The sequence below is a fragment of the Calliphora vicina genome, chromosome 2 (genome assembly GCF_958450345.1).
Source record: "Calliphora vicina chromosome 2, idCalVici1.1, whole genome shotgun sequence".
In the NCBI taxonomy this organism is placed as follows: domain Eukaryota; kingdom Metazoa; phylum Arthropoda; class Insecta; order Diptera; family Calliphoridae; genus Calliphora; species Calliphora vicina.
This window is the reverse complement of record NC_088781.1, coordinates 140,347,241-140,368,911: the sequence shown is the minus strand read 5'-3', so window position 1 is coordinate 140,368,911 and position 21,671 is coordinate 140,347,241. Positions and strand designations below refer to the sequence as shown.

General features: G+C 30.9%; 1 protein-coding gene across 3 annotated transcripts; it reads left to right on the top strand.

The window, feature by feature from the left end:
• The first annotated feature begins 3,749 nt into the window (after positions 1 to 3,749).
• Positions 3,750 to 14,782, top strand: GlcAT-S (Glucuronyltransferase S). 3 transcript variants are annotated; one of them, XM_065502264.1, is made up of 6 exons: positions 3,750 to 4,221; positions 4,281 to 4,894; positions 10,608 to 10,883; positions 10,959 to 11,221; positions 13,844 to 14,195; positions 14,260 to 14,782. In XM_065502264.1, the coding sequence occupies exons 2-6, from the start codon at positions 4,429 to 4,431 to the stop codon at positions 14,319 to 14,321; spliced, it is 1,419 nt and encodes a 472-aa protein (XP_065358336.1). In that variant the 5' UTR covers positions 3,750 to 4,221; positions 4,281 to 4,428; the 3' UTR covers positions 14,322 to 14,782. The 3 variants fall into 3 exon arrangements, with proteins under 3 accessions (XP_065358336.1, XP_065358337.1, XP_065358338.1); XM_065502265.1 differs by lacking the exon at positions 3,750 to 4,221 and having other exon boundaries at positions 4,237 to 4,660; positions 14,260 to 14,762; XM_065502266.1 differs by lacking the exons at positions 3,750 to 4,221; positions 4,281 to 4,894 and adding an exon at positions 5,107 to 5,212 and having other exon boundaries at positions 14,260 to 14,764.
• The last annotated feature ends 6,889 nt before the right edge of the window (positions 14,783 to 21,671 follow it).

Genomic DNA, 21,671 nt, shown 5'->3' with positions numbered 1-21,671 from the left:
TTAATAAAGCGCCATCTAAATATCAAATTTTAGTTCTAATTCAAACTTAACCGTTCTAAGTGTTAAAGAAATATTGTCTTTTAAATTTGCTCCTGTAACATCAGTTGATGTCGAAAGAACATTTTCTATGTATAAAAATGTTTTCAGATCCAATAGACAACGATTTTTATATGAAAATTTAAATCAATTTTTTTTGGTTAAAAATTATGTAAAAGTTTGTTTTTATAAGAGCATATTTTTTAAATTTTAAGAGCATATTTTAAAGTTTTTACTGCATATTTAAAGCGCTTAAAACGCTTTTTTTAGAGCATATTTCCGGTTTCCCTGGTGATCACAGATTATTGCCCATTTTCCTCTCGGATCTCTCAGTAACGATCTATGAGTGATTTTAGATTTTTCATATAAAAATCGATATTTGGTGGGAAATAAGAGTGATCACAGATTATTGCCATTTTTCCTCTAGAACCTCTCAGTAACGAACTATGAGTGATTTTAGATTTTTCATAGAAAAATCGATATTTGGTGGGAATAAGAGTGATCACAGATTATTGCCCTTTTTCCTCTAGAACCTCTCAGTAACGATTTATGAGTGATTTTAGATTTTACATATAAAAATCGATATTTGGTGGGAAATAAGAGTGATCACAGATTATTGGCTTTTTTCCTCTAGGACCTCTTAGTAACGAACTATGAGTGATTTTAGATTTTTCATATAAAAAATCGATATTTGGTGGTAAATTAGAGTAATCAGATTATTGCCCATTTTCCTCTAGGACCTCTTATTGTGATGTTATGAGTGATTTTAGATTTTTCATATAAAAAATCGATATTTGTTGTGAAATTAGAGTGATCACAGATTATTGCCCTTTTTCCTCTGGGACCTCTCAGTAACGAACTATGAGTGATTTTAGATTTTTCATATAAAAATCGATATTTGGTGAGAAATAAGAGTGATCACAGATTATCGACCTTTTTCCTCTAGGACCTCTTAGTAACGAACTATGAGTGATTTTAGATATTTCATACAAAAATCGATATTTGGTGAGAAATAAGAGTGATCACAGAATATTGCTCTTTTTCCTCTAGGACCTCTTAGTAACGAACTATGAGTGATTTTAGATTTTTCATAGAAAAATCCATATTTGGTGGGAAATAAGAGTGATCACAGATTATTGCCCTTTTTCCTCTAGGACCTCTTAATAACGATTTATGAGTGATTTTAGATTTTACATATAAAAATCAATATTTGGTGAGAAATAAGAGTGATCACAGATTATTGCCCTTTTTTCTCTAGGATCTCTCAATAACGAACTATGAGTGATTTTAGATTTTACATATAAAAATCGATATTTGGTGAGAAATAAGAGTGATCACAGATTATTGCCCTTTTTCCTCTAGGACCTCTTAGTAACGAACTATGAGTGATTTTAGATTTTTCATAGAAAAATAGATATTTGGTGGGAAATAAGAGTGATCACAGATTATTGCCCTTTTTCCTCTATGGCCTCTTAGTAATGAACTATGAGTGATTTTAGATTTTTCATAGAAAAATCAATATTTGGTGGGAAATAAGAGTGATCACAGATTATTGCCCTTTTTCCTCTAGGGCTTCTTAATAACGATTTATGAGTGATTTTAGATTTTACATATTAAAATCGATATTTGGTGAGAAATAAGAGTGATCACAGATTATTGCCCTTTTTCCTCTAGGACCTCTTAGTAACGAACTATGAGTGATTTTAGATTTTACATATAAAAATCGATATTTGGTGGAAATAAGAGTGATCACAGAATATTGCCCTTTTTCCTCTAGGACCTCTTAGTACCGAACTATGAGTGATTTTAGATTTTTCATAGAAAAATCGGTATCTGGTGGGAAATAAGAGTGATCACAGATTATTGTCCTTTTTCCTGTAGGACCTCTTAGTAACGATTTATGAGTGATTTTAGATTTTACATATAAAAATCGATATTTGGTGGGAAATAAGAGTGATCACAGATTATCGACCTTTTTCCTCTAGGACCTCTCAATAATGAACTATGAGTGATTTTAGATTTTTCCTATAGGACTTCTCAGTAACGAAAAATCGATATTTGGTGGGAATAAGAGTGATCACAGATTATCGAACTTTTTCCTCTAGACCTCTTAGTAACGAACTGTGAGTGATTTTAGATTTTTCATAAAAAAATCGATATTTGGTGGGAGATTAGAGTGATCACAGATTATTGCGCTTTTTCCTCTAGGACCTCTTAGTAGCGATATATGAGTGATTTTAGATTTTTCATATAAAAATCGATATTTGGTGTGAAATAAGAGTGATCACAGATTATTGCCCTTTTTCCTCTAGGACCTCTTAATAACGATTTATGAGTGATTTTAGATATTTCATACAAAAATCGATATTTGGTGGGAATAAGAGTGATCACAGATTATAGCCCTTTTTCCTCTAGGACCTCTTAGTAACGAACTATGAGTGATTTTAGATTTTTTATATAAAAATTGATATTTGGTGGGAAATAAGAATATCACAATAAATGTTGATATTTGGTAGCACATAAGAGTGAGAGAAATTATTGTCCTTTTTCCTGTAGGACCTATTGTGATCAGGATTTATAACTGATTTAGGTTTAGGAAATGTTGCCAGCTTTGATTTGTATTGAATTCTTTATGTGGCAATACCTTATAAAGGTATGGCAACCCAATGTCATGTATAATTAATAAATTTTGATATTCAAATTTGCAAAACTGTTAATTTTTATAATCACAATTATTCAAATATTTATTTATGATGTAATATTGATTCAAAAATGATTAAAAAAAAACAAATAAAAACAGTTTACTAGAAAAATAAGTAAAACAGTAAAATGGTAAAGCCTTTTACAGAACTTCTCAATTATTTTAAGTTTGTATAACGACTCACAAATTGTCAGGTTATCCCATGTCAATTCAAGTAAGCCCCTAGTCGACCTATATCTTCATATAGGAAGCTGGAACGCTTAAATCTAGTTATTAAAATCAAGTGTGGTACTCCACCAGTTCATACGACTTATAAATGGTACTCCATCTATATCGATGAGTTTTTATGATCTCCGAATAAATAATTAATTAAAACGAATATAGATAGATTTCTCCAAATCTTTAAATTTCCTCTGATTTATTTTTCATCATGTTACCTCTGGCAACACTCTACTAATTAATCATAGAAAACAACCCTGAATTTAAAAATCAGCTGGCTTGCGTTATTCACCACTGTCTAAACAACAACAATTTGCATTGCACTAGCTCCAAGGCGAATTTATACAAGGTGGAGTCAGTCAAACAGCTGATAATTTTTTTTTTCGCTTTTTGGTTCTAACAGTTGTCAAAGCTAGTTTTTATATTTAAATATCTACATATTCTAATCGTATTAACAAAATATTTATTTTTTAAATAAATAAGTAAAGCCCTCACTATACAATTATCTACACTACATTAAGTTTTAATACTTATTTGTTTAATTTTTCATTTTTGTATTTTGACGTTTGTTAAGACCAATTGTTGTATTTGTAGAACTGATACCACCTTGTATGAATTCGCCTTGACTAGCTCTTTATTAAATTTTAGTTACACTCTCTTTCTCTCTCTCTCCCTTATACAATCTTTCTCGGCATTGTTGTTATTGTGAAAACTAAGCACATAAATAGTTAGTTAAAATTGTGCACAGTTTTTAGTCGATTATGGCAAAGTGTTAAAAAATATCGGGATTTAGTGTAAAATAAAACAAATACATAACGATATATTTGCATTAATATATGCACATTTTATATACTATAAAAAAAGTAAATAGACTAAATTACACAAAAGCGACCGACCGCAAGCTTAAATTATGAAATATTTAATTAAACGAAATGAATATGTAGCAAAGATTTTAAAATGATTAAACAAGTTGGGCTGATATTGAAATTAAAACAATAACAATACAAATATTTACTTTTATCAACATCTACTGTGCAAAACAAATTAAATAAATATTTAAGTACCGAATGACCGAGTGTGATTTGCGTCTAGTATCATTTGATATTAAAATTGTCTTTCCATAAATATTAAACAAATGACATTTAAACACAAAGTTGAACTTTATTTAAAAAGATAATAATAACAATTTAAAAAGAATAATAATTTCAAAATCCCTTCAAATACTAATCAAAAGCAATATAAATAAAATCGATTGAACTGCAGGAGTGAGTGTGTATGATTGTTAATATTTGTTTGGTTGATTATTTGTTTATTTATACGCCAGTCCAAGTGCAAATGTTGTGAATTAATTGTAACAAGTTCATCAAGTTGAAGTGGGCAACTAACAATCAACTGAAAGGTGGTGTGGCAACGCGCGGTGTAAGACGCGTCTAGAAGCGTATAACAATTGTTAATCAATTAAAAGTGATATCATGCCAAGTGCCCAGTATCGTCCACTAGACACTGGCAATGGTAGACCAGTGCAAAGCTCAGTGTTACGCGGTGCCCATGGTAGCAAACTGCGGGCACTATGTCCCAAAACGGCCAACAGTAGGCGATTGTTTGTGTGCGTCATGCTGCTGATGATGTTGCTCGTGTATGTTGTTTGGTGTGCCGTGGCCAACTACACGGATGATGGTAGAGCGGATTCCTTTACTACCACAGGTAAATTACAACTACCACACAGCACATCACCAAGAAGCCGGGGGTGGAATTTAGTAGCTGTGGCCGCTCCTTTAATGTTAAACAAATTAAAGGCGAAACATAGTGCTGTAGAACCTAATGTTAATGATACCCTGCTTAATTTTAATTCCTCAATAATTGGATTAGGTTTCAGCACCCTATCACCATCACCAGCAGCCAATAAAGGCAGTGCACGTGATATGCAACGCTTGCCAAGTGAGTAAGCCAAAATAGTTTGGGTTAAACAAGGGTACACAGGCGCATTGCATATCTAAACATGTGCTGGTTTTTATTATCAAACAAGTGCATCAAAAACAAACCGAAATAAAAAACATTCCGTTTCCATACCCCATTATGATTCTATATTCCTGGTGTATGCATTTTATTTTCCCTTAGCACAATTATATTTCCATGAAACATTCCATTATTAAGCACGGTCATTTACACAAATATTGCATGTTAAATTGCACTACAAAGCACACTACTAAATGGAAATGAAAACAAAGGTGTCATTTGGTGATGGAGCTGGTTTATGTAAATATATAATATGCATATTTTTAAAAGCTTTTTTTTTATTCTTTTTACATAAGTATGTACGTACGCATTCATTAATTTAGGTATTTATTTTGTATGTTGGAATTATTTACTGCTATATTTATAGTTTTAATGGATTTATTGGGATTTATATTTTGTGGTTTGTATTGACATACATTCTGCATTATTTTACTTTGGGGATACATACTTTTGTTAATAGAAAAATATGACCATTACTTGGTTTTAAATTAGCTAATAAAGGTTTAATAATAAATATTCTTACCAATGTTTATAATAATTGGGGGCAAGACAAATAAGGAAACATTGAAAGTAATTTCAATTACTATATACCTACATAATTTACATTTGATAATAAATAGAAGAAGTAGAAAAACATTAAAAAACTATTAAACACCGATTTGTCAACATCATTTCAGTTTTTTTTACTTAACAAAGTAATTTTGTAATACTTTTTTTCTCTAAAAATCCTATTCGTTTTCACTAAAACCCAACATTTAAAAAAACTCGATTTTTAATCAAAAACTAATAATTCTGTTTATCATAGAAAATTAAAACGAGTTTTATCACTAAAAACTAGATTTTTCAATAAAAAGTCGATTTTTTTTACTTAAAATTCGATTTTATTTATTAAAATCTATTTTTTTTTTTACTAAAATCTCGATTTTTACTACAAGAGTTAAGTAAAAACTAAACTAAAAGCTTGACTTTTACTAAAATCTCTATTTCTTACAACAAAAATTCAAATTTCTACTACAATCTAGATTTTTACAAAAATTTTGATTTCTTACTAAAATCTCGATTTTCACTAAAAATTAGATTCGATTTGTTTACTAAAATTTTTACTACAAAAAATTTAGATTTTAATGAACAAAATTTAATATTTTAATCCAAATCCTTGAGTTGGCGTTCTCTTTAAACATCCATCAGAATGGTGAACATAAAGGGCATCCTTGTTTAACTCCAGCGTTAGTATGAAATAGTTGACTGATTCTGGTTTGTGAAGAACTGAGAGTTCTGTTGCTCGTACATAGCTCTGATGAATCGAATTATTTTTTACAGTACTCCTTTCCTATTCAATGCTTTCAATATGCCAGTTCGGCTGATGGTATCGAAGGCTTTCTTAAAGTCTATGAACGGTAGATAATGGGGGTTAAGCTCTATTATAATGCTGGCCTGATTGTTCTCTATTTGTACTATGACTGCCAGTATCTAGTAAATGGTGTTAATCAGAGTTATTCCTCTCCAGTTGTTGCATCTTTCAAAACACCATTTTTCGGAAACGTTACAATCCCAGACTGATATAATGTGAGGCTGTAGAAGATCAGCTGATTCGATGTGAGCCAGTAGAATTTCGGCTGGTATTCCATCTTCGCCAGCTGCCTTATTACTTCATAATTTTACGATGGCCTCTTTTATCTCATTTAGACTGGGAGGGTTGCATGATATTCTCAAGATATTTCCTGCAGGACTGCTTTTTTTTCTCTCGTTGTCTTCAGTAGCTTTATCTACGATGACTGCGATCAGCGACTACTTAGCTCCTGTTACAAATTCGATTAGTGAGACAATAATATCGTCAGGTGATGTTTTCTCATGTTGTTCTGGCTAGCCAATGACGTATATAACGCCATAGAAATTCGGACCGACAGTGGGTCAAAATCGGGAAAAATATTTTTAATCCGAAGTTTTTTTCGCCAAACGATATTATGGACAAAAAGATACAACTTTGATTTCTAATCAAGAATTGTTTGATTCTTTAAACAATTTTACTAGTAATAAAATATAATAATCATTCTCACACCTAATTTATATACATATTTGTCAAATAAGTTCATAAATGATCGTCATAAAAATTATATCAATAAAGACTCGTGGGCCTAAGAGATCAGATAAGCAGAAATGTTGTATATAAACAATTTAAATCAAGGCCATTGAAATGTGTATAAGTTAAAGACCCTTTAAAGAATATACCAGCAAAGATAACAGCAAAGAAATTTACAGATTTAAGTTAAAATGACTCACAAAAACATTCGACTTTAAAAAAATTTTAAATTACAACAGCTCGGTGCACCGTTTTCCTGTAAATTCTAGTTAAAACCAGCTAATCAATTTCACTATTTTATACAGGAGTTGAGTTTAGTAGTAAATTATTACATTTTCATAAAAAATACTTCACACCACAAAATAAATAAAAATTTTGTTCAAATACTAAGACGCGCTAATGTATTAAAAGTTTAATATTTAATGTATCGTACATAAAAACAAACTATTATCTACATATTAAGTAGTTAATATCCATTAATCTATATACCAGTAATGAGCATATATTTATACAAACTCTCACTTAGATTCATACGGAAAATGGTTGCGATAACAAACAAAAAAATATAAATAATAGTTTTCAGTTTGTTTATCTTGAAACGAATTATTCAGTTATAATAATGAATAAAGTAAATGTTTACATACATTAGGATGGCCCTGTTTGTAGGGAGCCATAATACAAATCAAATTCGTTTTATAGAAGATATAAGAAGTACAATTTAAGTTGAAAATATGGGAAGAAATTTGGTTCACATAAAAAATTTCGCCAAACAAAATTGGAAATCGTGAAATTTATTTTGTTCCATTTGTGAACAAAAGTTGAGCGAAAAAGTCAGTTATAAAATAGAATAACAATTTTTCTATTGAATCACATTATGATTATCTTATTTGTTATTTATCACCAAGGGCTAATGCAAATGCTAACATTTTTAGATATGTAATCTTAAATTGAAATCAACTTTATTTTCATTTGTGAATATCCACAACTTTTTTTAAGGGCCACCCTAATATTCATATTTAAAACTAATCTTACTTTTGTTATTTTCAATAGGATTATACTATGAAATTGAACAGTTTATTAACGACCAATGAAATAGGTCTCCAGCGGTCTATAGTTTCAATACTTAAGTAAAGTTCTAAGTGTGTATGTACTTAAATGTTATAGAAATTATTTCTATTAAGAAATGAAAATTGTGCTTTACTTTATGAGAATTGCTATTTGTTCCCTTTACTATCTTTGATGTAATCTTTCTTTTGCAAGGTCTTGGTCATGTGAGTACGGAAAACATGCCCCTAGGTAAGCCACATATAATTTATGCTAATCCAGGCGCGGATCCAGATCAATCATTTGGGGGGGTGATAATTAATTAAAATTTTTTTTACATTTTTCTTTTTTATATTAAATCTTTTTGGCTTTGGGGGAGGAAAATCCTTTTTTACCCCCTGGATCCGCGCCTGTACAAATCAGATACACTTTGATTATTATTGCTATTGATAATCAGTTTTTATCAAATTAACAGCAACATAATTTGTATACAAAACTTTTTAAAGCCCGATAGAACTTGGAATTGTAAAAATAACACTATAAAGTAAATTTTAAATATTAACATTTGAAAATAATATGGCCACCGCGGTTGTTCATTCGAAGTTCATTCTGTACTTGGCCCCTTTTTTGAACATTGCTGGCCGTATGTTACAAATAACAATTATTGGTCATGGTGCGGCAACGAGATCTATTGGCCGTAACCCGAGCTCCGGCTTCATTTTTGTAGAAATAATTTCCGATGATGCCATCAGAGTGTAAACTGTTTCAAACGGTGCATTTTTCTGGTGTCTGTTGTGGATTGCTATCACTCTATGTGCGGCAATTTTATTTATAAACACGCTTTACAAAACCCAGTCTTTATTATAAGAAGCAGAACTGAGTCAAATTTACAATGTTTTTCATGGCTTCCAATAGACACTGTCTTCTGTATAAAACATTGTATTTTGTATAAGACATTGTATTCAGTATAAGATACTATCTTCAGTATAAGATACTATCTTCAGTATAAGATACTATCTTCAGTATAAGACACTGTCTGCAGTATAACAGCTGTATTCAGTATAAGACACTGTCTTCAGTATAAAATACTTGTCTTTAGTATAAGACATTGTCTTTAGTATAAGACATTGTCTTTAGTATAAGACATTGTCTTTAGTATAAGACATTGTCTTTAGTATAAGACATTGTCTTTAGTATAAGACATTGTCTTTAGTATAAGACATTGTCTTTAGTATAAGACATTGTCTTTAGTATAAGACATTGTCTTTAGTATAAGACATTGTCTTTAGTATAAGACATTGTCTTTAGTATAAGACATTGTCTTTAGTATAAGACATTGTCTTTAGTATAAGACATTGTCTTTAGTATAAGACATTGTCTTTAGTATAAGACATTGTCTTTAGTATAAGACATTGTCTTTAGTATAAGACATTGTCTTTAGTATAAGACATTGTCTTTAGTATAAGACATTGTCTTTAGTATAAGACATTGTCTTTAGTATAAGACATTGTCAAGCAAAAAATGTCCTAAAATGATACTACTCTGCGCCGAACGCCTAAGAGTCGGTTAAGCCCAGCCGAGTCGTTAAATATTAGGACATTATGACAAGGTCTCTATCATATTGTCATAATGTCCTAATATTTCACAATGGTTTGAAACCCTTTTCAAGCAAAAACTGTCCTTAAATAATACTACTCTGTATTACATGTTTATTGTGTTATCGTAACCAACTAGCAGAGACCTTCGCCGAACGCCTAAGAGTCGGTTAAGCCGAGCCGCCGAGTCGGGAAATATTAGGACATTATGACAATATGACTGATAGGAGACCTTGTGAATTGACCAAATATGACTCAAACCTTGCACATTGAGGTATTGCTGTACATTTCAAATCCATAATCGATTTTCTAGTTTATTTATCTCAAACTATTTTCCAACTGTCATACGCAATTCATATGAGTATAAATGATAAATGTGTTACAGGTGATTACTAATATTCTATAGGTGTCTTTTAATAATCAATTCTAAAACTTTTAGATAAGCACTACAAAAAATTACCTTTGGAAATTCCACAAAAGTTCTGAATAACAATCATTTAAGTTAAAAGCTAATTTAAAAGACATTAACGAAAAAAAGATTTTTAAATAGCAGCTGCTAAATGTTGTTTATATTGTATAGCAGTTTTATTACGTTGACATTGAACTAAATTATTTTTTTTTAGTTTAATGAAAATGTTTGCATTTTCCTTATACATTTTTGGGCCATTGTTATGCTGGGTGACACATATCATTATGTATGTATATATTGTACATATGTACATACATTCATTCATAAATAAGTATGTTTATATTTATATTGTTGTAATCTTTAAATAAATGTTAGCTAATTTTAAAATAAAATAAAAATTATTTATTTGTCTAGCAGCAGTACCCAGGAAATATGTATATTTAATAACATACTTTAAGGCAATCTACAATATTAATTTGTCTACAATATTTCTTTTAATTTTTACAGATTTATATGATAATAAACAAACAACAGATGTACCCTCCACACCCTGCACAGAGTCATTTATTGATGCTCGTGTCTATATACAGGATAAACCTAGACAGGAATGGGATAATTTAAGCACAATTTATTTTGTTACACCCACTTACCCCCGCAGAGAACAAGTACCCGAATTAACTAGATTAGCCTATACACTGTTGCACGTGCCACGTATACATTGGATAGTGGCCAATGATTATAATGCCTGTAATCCCTATTTAGATACTTTACTTAATCGTTTTGGTAAGTTGTAAGGAGAGTTAAGAAAATTAAGAATAATTATTAAATATTTCTATTATGTTTGCTGTATATTTTTAGGTATTCCCTTTACCCATCTGACCAGTCCCATGCCCGAGCGTTTTCGTAATGTTAAATCCAAACCTAGAGGCGTTTCAAATAGAAGGGCTGCCATGCAGTGGCTGCGTCAACGTAATATAACAACTGGTGTGTTATATTTTGGTGATGATGACAACACTTATGATCTCAAGCTATTTAGCGAAATACGTGACACCAAATATGTGTCCATGTTTCCAGTGGGTTTAATAGCCAGTTACGGTATTAGTGGTCCAGTAGTTCGTAAGGTAATTTACATAAATTTAATTCTCATTTGATTATACATAATGCATTTATTGTTTGAAGAACACTTGCAACAGTATTTTAAATAATTTGTGAAATTAAGGCGATTTGTGGACTTTAAACTATGACACCGTCTTTAGTAAGACACAGCTATTTAGTATAAGACCCGGTTCTCTAGTATAAGACTCAGTTATCTAGTATAAGACAGTCTTAAATATAAGACACAGGCAAAAATATAAACAAATAGCAGTTCAGCAAGAGCGAGATAAATATAAAACTAGCTTATGTACTGTCTCGTAACACTTTTGTATAATTTCTGATATTGCTCTGAAAGATGAAGTTTGGTGCTGAAATGACTCGAAGCGTTTTTGCAAAATGTGGTTAAAAAATGTGTTTTTAAACCCTTCACCATGAGTGACAAGGGTATATATAAGTTTGTCATTCCGTCATTCATAGATAGCGAAGTCGATATAGCCATGTCCATCTGTATGTTCAAATCAACTTTCCGTAGCCCCCAATTAACTTACATACGTGATACATCAATATATCGGTAATTCTTCCAGCTTGGTTGACAAAATCGGCCTATTTTTGATCTACAGTGGTTGACAAAACAATGGAAACTTTTCCAAATATTTCATTAGTGGCCTAAAATCTGAAATAATTTTTTAATAAATTTTAACATTTTTGTAGTATTTTATTTGTATACTTTTATTAACTTAATTTAACAAAAAACAAAGGACATAATTAATTAAATTCTAAAAATGAGAAAACAAAATTAAAAGATTTCTTTATTACAGCATTGACAAAACAATGGAAACTTAGGTATTATTTTAACAAATAATACCTCAATATTTTGTTGGGTATCCCTTATTTTTTATAACTGCTACACATCGACGATGCATTGAACCAATTAAAGAGTCAATGGTCTCCTTTGAAATATTTTGCCATTCCTTTATAACCGCCTCCGATAAATCTTCCTGGTGTAATTTTGGTCCTTATGGGATTGAGATATGGCGAACACGTACCTCGTTGGATTGTAACCACTCGGTTACAACCCTAGAGGTGTGTTTCGGGTCGTTGTCGTGTTGGAATCTCCAAACTAGGGGCATATTTTCCTCAGCGTATGGTTACATAACATCGTTTAATATGGTTCTATATCCTATACCTGTCATGGTATCTTTTATAATATGAATTGGGCCCATACCTTGCCCTTAAAAACACCCCCATACCATAATATTGCCACCGCCAAACTTTACAGTCTTATTTGTGTACTTTGGATCTAATATTTTTCCCTTTGGTCGTCTTACAAATGTTCTCCTATCACTGCCTCTTAAATTGTATTTGGATTCGTCGGAAAAGAGGACAGTATTCCATTTCTGTATCGACCAGTTTAAATGATCCCTGGCAAATTGTAGACGAGCAGAACGGTTCTTTTTAGAAATGAGTTGTTTTTTTCACAGGACGATAGCAACCAAGACCAGCCTCATTTGCCCTGAGACTAAATGTTCGGGTACTTATTTCTAATTTTAGAAGTTTAAAAGTTTCCATTGTTTTGTCAGTAGCGAAATTGTGAATATTTTTAATTTTGTTCCTTTTTTCAGAATATAATTAATTATGTTGTTTGTTTTTCAGTTAATTTATAAAACTATACAAGTAAATACTAAAAAAAAAAAATTTTATTTTAAAAAAAATATTTTAAATTTTCCATTGTTTTGTCAACCACTGTATCTGTAGTATTTTCACATACACATTGCTTGTATTGTTTTTGAGCAGAAGAATCTTGCAGTTTCCATATTACTTCAAATAATTTCCCGCAAGAGTGCCTCAAGGCATGCATTACAAAACACCAATTATCTCAAAAAGAAATTATATTTTTTTTTAAAAAATTTAACTGTGACTTTAGTTAAAATTTTTTTAAAAAAATCAAAGTTTTATTAACTTTTAGTCGCCCGATCTATTTCATTAGTTTTTCAATAAAATCGTAAAATCGTTTGCTGGTTAGATGATTGTAACAAGCTGCAGCTCTGCCGAATCGATGGCGTTGGAATATTTCTATGAATCCGTTTTGTTCTCCCTTCGTTAAAAATTTTTTAATTATATCGACTTTTGAGAGTTGAATATTTTCACATCCGATTTCTTCATTGATATCAGTTAGTTTACGCCTTTTACTTCCCCAAATTAGGTGGTATCCCAAGATAGTTCTGGTTTGTACTTTCTGAAAATCACTGGACAGTAAGTTTTTGACGAAATCAGTTATTTTATTTTCCAAGTCCAATTGTATGTCGGTGTTGCAGGAATATAAGTTTACTTTTCTTTGAACGTAACTTAGAACATCTTACCGCTTTTTGTTTTTAAAAGGCTCTTTGGATAATTCTTTATAGCTGAAGCTCTCCGTGTTTTATAAAGATTTCAAAATTAAAGAGGAAAGCCTTTCTTTTGGTAGTCAAATTTGTTTAACCCCTTTTAACAAATAAAAAAAAACAAGTGGACTATCACACATTTGTGATGTTTTATTTCTAGAGTTGTAACCAATGAATTTTATTTTTAATTCCAAACTGAATTTCTATAAATATAACATTTTTAAACATCAATATGTATTTTTAATTAAATTGTTTCTCTTTCTATAGGGTAAGGTAGTTGGTTTCTTAGATTCTTGGGTAGCGGGTCGACGTTGGCCCGTTGATATGGCCGGTTTTGCTGTAAACTTAGCCTATATGTCCGAATATCCGAATGCCAGTATGCCTTTTAAGCCTGGCTATGAGGAAGACTACTTTTTGCGTAGTATAGCTTTGACTTTGGATAAAATCGAACCGAAGGGCAATAATTGCACCGAGATATTAGTTTGGCATACACAAACTAAAAATCATGCACGTGAACCGGTGAAAATAGATCATGAATACTTGGATAATCGTTCTAATTTGGGAGCTTTATTTAAGGCGCTAGCTGAAATGGGTGTTTCCGATGCTTCTGATGATGAGGGTAAGTTTTCTTTTTACAATATTATTTATGTAAATATTTTAATATTTTTTTATTTAAATTTTAGGACAAAAAGCCATCATAAGCAGTAACGGCAAATCCAAGCCTTTGGGTTATTATCTTAGCTGAGAAACAATGCCATTTCAAGATTTTTTCAAGAAAATATTTTTAGTTTGAATTTTTAAAAACGAAATTTTTTTTATTTCTTGAACCTGCCCAAATAACAGTTGATTAGCGTACTTTTTAGATAGATTTTAGAAAATTTAAAAAAAGCTGCAAATCTATCTATCTAGTTCGTTAACGGAGTTAATATCTGACTACATATTAACAGCTGTAAAACAGTCCCACTTTACTTAGTTAAATATCGACCCTATAATACTCTTCATTTGTAGGTGTATTTCTTATTGCATGTAGATCCTAAAGGATGATATTCATTGAAGCCATTATAAATCTTTTCATGACATTTTTACTCTGGTTATTTGTGTTTTCAATTGTCCTTGGTTTTTTTTTTCATTTTTGTAGCTATTTTTAGTTTTTAAATTCTATTAATTTATTGATATCATCTACTATTATTTATTTAAATTATTTTTTATTTATGTGATAATATTTAGGCCTCTCTTGTATATTATAATAATAGAAATGGTTTAAAATAAGTTTTCATTTTTAATAAATTTGCATAAGAATTTATCTTTGAAATATCTAATGATAATTAATAAATTAATTAATACAACTGGTACAATCAATAAACACTTTATCAAATTAATGTTTCTAATGAAACATTGCAATACAAGATATTTTTAGTTGATAAAAAAGAAAAATAATAATTTATAGCAAGTAGTGTTACATTAAACCATCACCATATAAATATTTTATTCCTTTTCTGTTGTTGATTCCAATTTTATGCATGTATGTATGGTTGTGTTTGCCAACATATTTCATTAATAATTGTGTCATCTTAAGTCATTTGTTGCTATGCAATATTTTATAAACTATATATTATAATTATAAATGAATTAATTTATTTTGCCTTAAAATTATAAGAATATAAGATAAAAACGAATAAATATGCTATAAATGTAAGTCAAAAGAAGATAACGCAAACAAATAAAACAGATTATGAAAATCTTTAAAAGAAAAATTATTAAAAAAAAAAAAATAATTAATAAAGAAGCACATGACATATGTTGCAGCAATAACCAAAAAATTGTTGATGTTTTAGTAGAGCGCTGTAAAAATGTAATTACAGGTAAAACTGTTAAATTATACACATAAATTGCAAAATTTTGGAATGAAAGAGAGTTAAAAATCATGAATTGGTTGGTGATGACTTTTCTTTTGTGAATTTTGGACTCCGATATCTCAAATAGGGGACATTTGATATACAGTGGTTGACAATACAATGTAAACATTCCAAATATTCAATTAAGAAGTCACAATCCAAAGAAATTATTAAGAAATTTTTATTTTTTAGTATTTTATTAATATATTACCTAATATATTTATGTGTGTGAAGTTAAATTCGAATTTAACTAGCACAGACAAAAACCACATTTTTTAACATTGATCATTTTACAGTCAACATAGCACTGTTAAGCACTTAACAGTCATCATAAATAAATTGTAGTACATGAAATATATCTGAAATATGTATCTGAAATAATTTCAGAACTATAAAAAATAAAAAAAATAATAAAAAAATAAATTTCTGACGTGAAATAAAAGTAAGATAGTAAGAATTAATATTGGAATTTAAATAAAATTGAGTTTTTTGAAAACAAAAGCTGGAGAGGATTAGTGACCATTTTGGGAACTGGATGAAAGGTTCGCATATTACACTATATAGATATGGTGGTCCAAGAGGTACTTGTTGGAACTGTAATAGTGGGATATCTGAAATAATCTTGGGATTTGAGAAAACTTAAGTTTTTTGAAAAAAAAACTCGAGATGATTTGTGACCATTTTGGAAACTGGGTGAATGGTTCGCATACTATACTATATGGAAGTGTTGGTGCAAGGAGCACTTGTTGGAACTGTGGTAGTGGGATATCTGAAATAATCTTGGGATTTGAGAAAATTTGATTTGAAAAATAGTATTTTTTTGAAAAATTTTCTGGAGAGGATTTTTGTCCATTTTGGGAATTGTGTGGAAGGTTCGCATATTACACTATATAGATATGGTGGTCCAAGAGGTACTTGTTGGAACTGTGGTAGTGGGATATCTGAAATAATCTTGGGATTTGAGAAATTTCGACTTGAAAAATGTAATATTGCTGGAGAGGATTAGTGTCCATTTTGGGAATTGTGTGGAAGGTTCGCATATTACACTATATAGATATGGTGGTCCAAGAGGTACTTGTTGGAACTGTGGTAGTGGAATATCTGAAATAATCTTGGGATTCGAGAAAATTTCGACTTGAAAAATTTTATTTTTTTTTGAAAAATTTTGTAGAAAGGATTTTTGTCCATTTTGGGAATTGTGTGGAAGGTTCGCATATTACACTATATAGATATGGTGGTCCAAGAGGTACTTGTTGGAACTGTGGTAGTGGAATATCTGAAATAATCTTGGGATTCGAGAAAATTTCGACTTGAAAAATTTTATTTTTTTTTGAAAAATTTTGTAGAAAGGATTTTTGTCCATTTTGGGAATTGTGTGGAAGGTTCGCATATTACACTATATAGATATGGTGGACCAAGAGGTACTCGTTGGAACTGTGGTAGTGGGATATCTGAAATAATCTTGGGATTTGAGAAATTTCGACTTGAATAATTTTATTTTTTTTTTTTAAATTTTCTGGGAGGATTTTTGTCCATTTTGGGAATAGGTTCGCATATTACACTATATAGATATGGTGATCCAAGAGGTACTTGTTGGAACTGTGGTAGTGGGATATCTAAAATGATCTTGGGATTTGAGAAATTTCGACTTGAATAATTTTATTTTTTTTTTGAAAAATTTTCTGGAGAGGATTTTTGTCCATTTTGGGAATTGTGTGGAAGGTTCGCATATTACACTATATAGATATGGTGGTCCAAGAGGTAATTGTTGGAACCGTGGTAGTGGGATATCTGAAATAATCTTGGGATTTGAGAAATTTCGACTTGAATAATTTTTTTTTTTTAAAAATTTTCTGGAGAGGATTTTTGTCCATTTTGGGAATTGTGTGGAAGGTTCGCATATTACACTATATAGATATGGTGGTCCAAGAGGTACTTGTTGGAACTGTGGTAGTGCGATATCTGAAATAATCTTGGGATTTGAGAAATTTCGACATGAATAATTTTATTTTTTTTTTTTGAAAAATTTTCTGGAGAGGAGTTTTGTCCATTTTGGGAATTGTGTGGAAGGTTCGCATATTACACTATATACATATGGTGGTCCAAGAGGTACTTGTTGGAACTGTATTAATGGGATATCTGAAATAATCTTGGGATTTGAGAAATTTCGACTTGAAAAATTTTATTTATTTAAAAATTTTCTGGAGACGAGTTTTGTCCATTTTGGGAATTGTGTGGAAGGTTCGCATATTACACTATATAGATATGGTGGTCCAAGAGGTACTTGTTGGAACTGTGGTAGTGGGATATCTGAAATAATCTTGGGATTTGAGAAATTTCGACATGAATAATTTTATTTTTTTTTTTGAAAAATTTTCTGGAGAGGAGTTTTGTCCATTTTGGGAATTGTGTGGAAGGTTCGCATATTACACTATATAGATATGGTGGTCCAAGAGGTACTTGTTGGAACTGTATTAATGGGATATCTGAAATAATCTTGGGATTTGAGAAATTTCGACTTGAATAATTTTATTTTTTTTAAAATTTTCTGAAGAGGATTTTTTTCCATTTTGGGAATTGTGTGGAAGGTTCGCATATTACACTATATAGATATGGTGGTCCAAGAGGTACTTGTTGCAATTGTGGTAGTGGGATATCTGAAATAATCTTGGGATTTGAGAAATTTCGACTTAAAAAATGTAATTTTGCTGGAGAGGATTAGTGTCCATTTTAGGAATTGTGTGGAAGGTTCGCATATTACACTATATAGATATGGTGGTCCAAGAGGTACTTGATGGAGCTTTAATAGTGGGATATCTGAAATAATCTTGGGATTTGAGAAATTTCGACTTGAAAATGTTATTTTTTGAAAAATTTTCAGGAGAGGATTTTTGTCCATTTTGGGAATTGTGTGGAAGGTTCGCATATTACATTATATAGATATGGTGGTCCAAGAGGTACTTGTTGGAACTGTGGTAGTGGGATATCTGAAATAATCTTGGGATTTGAGAAATTTCGACTTGAAAAATTTAATTTTTTTTAAAATTTCCTGGAGAGGACTTTTGTCCATTTTGGGAATTGTGTGGAAGGTTCGCATATTACACTATATAGATATGGTGGTCCAAGAGGTAATTGTTGGAACCGTGGTAGTGGGATATCTGAAATAATCTTGGGATTTGACAAATTTCGACTTGAATAATTAAATTTTTCTTTTGAAAAATTTTCTGGAGAGGATTTTTGTCCATTTTGGGAATTGTGTGGAAGGTTCGCATATTACACTATATAGATATGGTGGTCCAAGAGGTACTTGTTGGAACTGTGGTAGTGGGATATCTGAAATAATCTTTGGATTTGAGAAATTTCGACTTGAAAAATGTAATATTGCTGGAGAGGATTAGTGTCCATTTTGGGAATTGTGTGGAAGGTTCGCATATTACACTATATAGATATGGTGGTCCAAGAGGTACTTGTTGGAACTGTGGTAGTGGGATATCTGAAATAATCTTGGGATTTGAGAAATTTCGACTTGAAAAATTTAATTTTTTTAAAAATTTTCTGGAGAGGACTTTTGTCCATTTTGGAAATTGTGTGGAAGGTTCGCATATTACACTATATAGATATGGTGGTCCAAGAGGTACTTGTTGGAACTGTGGTAGTGGGATATCTAAAATAATCTTGGGATTTGAGAAATTTCGACTTGAATAATTAAAGTTCCAACAAGTACCTCTTGGACCACCATATCTATATAGTGTAATATGCGAACCTTCCACACAATTCCCAAAATGGACACTAATCCTCTCCAGCAATATTACATTTTTCAAGTCAAAATTTCTCAAATCCCAAGATTATTTCAGATATCCCACTACCACAGTTCCAACAAGTACCTCTTGGACCACCATATCTATATAGTGTAATATGCGAACCTTCCACACAATTTCCAAAATGGACAAAAGTCCTCTCCAGAAAATTTTTAAAAAAATTAAATTTTTCAAGTCGAAATTTCTCAAATCCCAAGATTATTTCAGATATCCCACTACCACAGTTGCAACAAGTACCTCTTGGACCACCATATCTATATAGTGTAATATGCGAACCTTCCACACAATTCCCAAAATGGACAAAAATCCTCTCCAGAAAATTTTTCAAAAAAAAAATAAAATTATTCAAGTCGAAATTTCTCAAATCCCAAGATCATTTTAGATATCCCACTACCACAGTTCCAACAAGTACCTCTTGGATCACCATATCTATATAGTGTAATATGCGAACCTATTCCCAAAATGGACAAAAATCCTCTCCAGAAAATTTAAAAAAAAAAAATAAAATTATTCAAGTCGAAATTTCTCAAATCCCAAGATTATTTCAGATATCCCACTACCACAGTTCCAACGAGTACCTCTTGGTCCACCATATCTATATAGTGTAATATGCGAACCTTCCACACAATTCCCAAAATGGACAAAAATCCTTTCTACAAAATTTTTCAAAAAAAAATAAAATTTTTCAAGTCGAAATTTTCTCAAATCCCAAGATTATTTCAGATATTCCACTACCACAGTTCCAACAAGTACCTCTTGGACCACCATATCTATATAGTGTAATATGCGAACCTTCCACACAATTCCCAAAATGGACACTAATCCTCTCCAGCAATATTACATTTTTCAAGTCGAAATTTCTCAAATCCCAAGATTATTTCAGATATCCCACTACCACAGTTCCAACAAGTACCTCTTGGACCACCATATCTATATAGTGTAATATGCGAACCTTCCACACAATTCCCAAAATGGACAAAAATCCTCTCCAGAAAATTTTTCAAAAAAATACTATTTTTCAAATCAAATTTTCTCAAATCCCAAGATTATTTCAGATATCCCACTACCACAGTTCCAACAAGTGCTCCTTGCACCAACACTTCCATATAGTATAGTATGCGAACCATTCACCCAGTTTCCAAAATGGTCACAAATCATCTCGAGTTTTTTTTTTCAAAAAACTTAAGTTTTCTCAAATCCCAAGATTATTTCAGATATCCCACTATTACAGTTCCAACAAGTACCTCTTGGACCACCATATCTATATAGTGTAATATGCGAACCTTTCATCCAGTTCCCAAAATGGTCACTAATCCTCTCCAGCTTTTGTTTTCAAAAAACTCAATTTTATTTAAATTCCAATATTAATTCTTACTATCTTACTTTTATTTCACGTCAGAAATTTATTTTTTTATTATTTTTTTTATTTTTTATAGTTCTGAAATTATTTCAGATACATATTTCAGATATATTTCATGTACTACAATTTATTTATGATGACTGTTAAGTGCTTAACAGTGCTATGTTGACTGTAAAATGATCAATGTTAAAAAATGTGGTTTTTGTCTGTGCTAGTTAAATTCGAATTTAACTTCACACACATAATATATTTACCTATATCAACAATAAAAACAAGTAAGAAAATATAGTCAGTCGGTCAACCCCTACATTGAGTATATAAGCAAAAAATTGTTTCCTTTAAAAATGTATATTTCTTTTAAAATTTCAGTGACTTTCTCTGCCTCAAAATATAAACATCTTGTTAATTTCGCTAGTTTATTAAATTATTAAATCAGCAGCTGCCCAGTTGGAATACGTTTTGCATAAAAGGAAAATCGATATTCTCCTTTTAATTGAGACTTTTTTGTAGCCATACCACAAATTTTAACCTAGCCATGGCGATGGGGTTCTAAATGCAATAAAAGTCAAAACGAGTACTGCTGAGGGCATTTCAATACAAGTTATGATTCATAGACGCCTTAAGACTATTTTATATTTGGTGAACTGTATGCCCATCATACTCTTTAGAATTGTATGTCAAACAATTCTGCTGGTAAGGAGCTGTTCAGCCACTGCCTCCAATTCAGTTACTACATATATTACTCAAATGAATATACTCGCTTTGGACAACCCAGTCCAGCCGGCTACAGTAGACATTCTTTTAACAAATTCAAGTTTAAATTTTTCAAACCTTGAGACTCATCCAAATTGTGTTATTTCTGGACATGTTCAAAATATGACATAGGTGGCATTTACACTTTAAGTCATGTCTTTTTTTTTGTTTTTCTTTTAAAACCCCTACGAAAATCCCCTAGCATTTATACGATGCATTTTTTTGTCAACCATGTTTGCCTTTTGTTGGCACCTAATCGTTTCAACAAC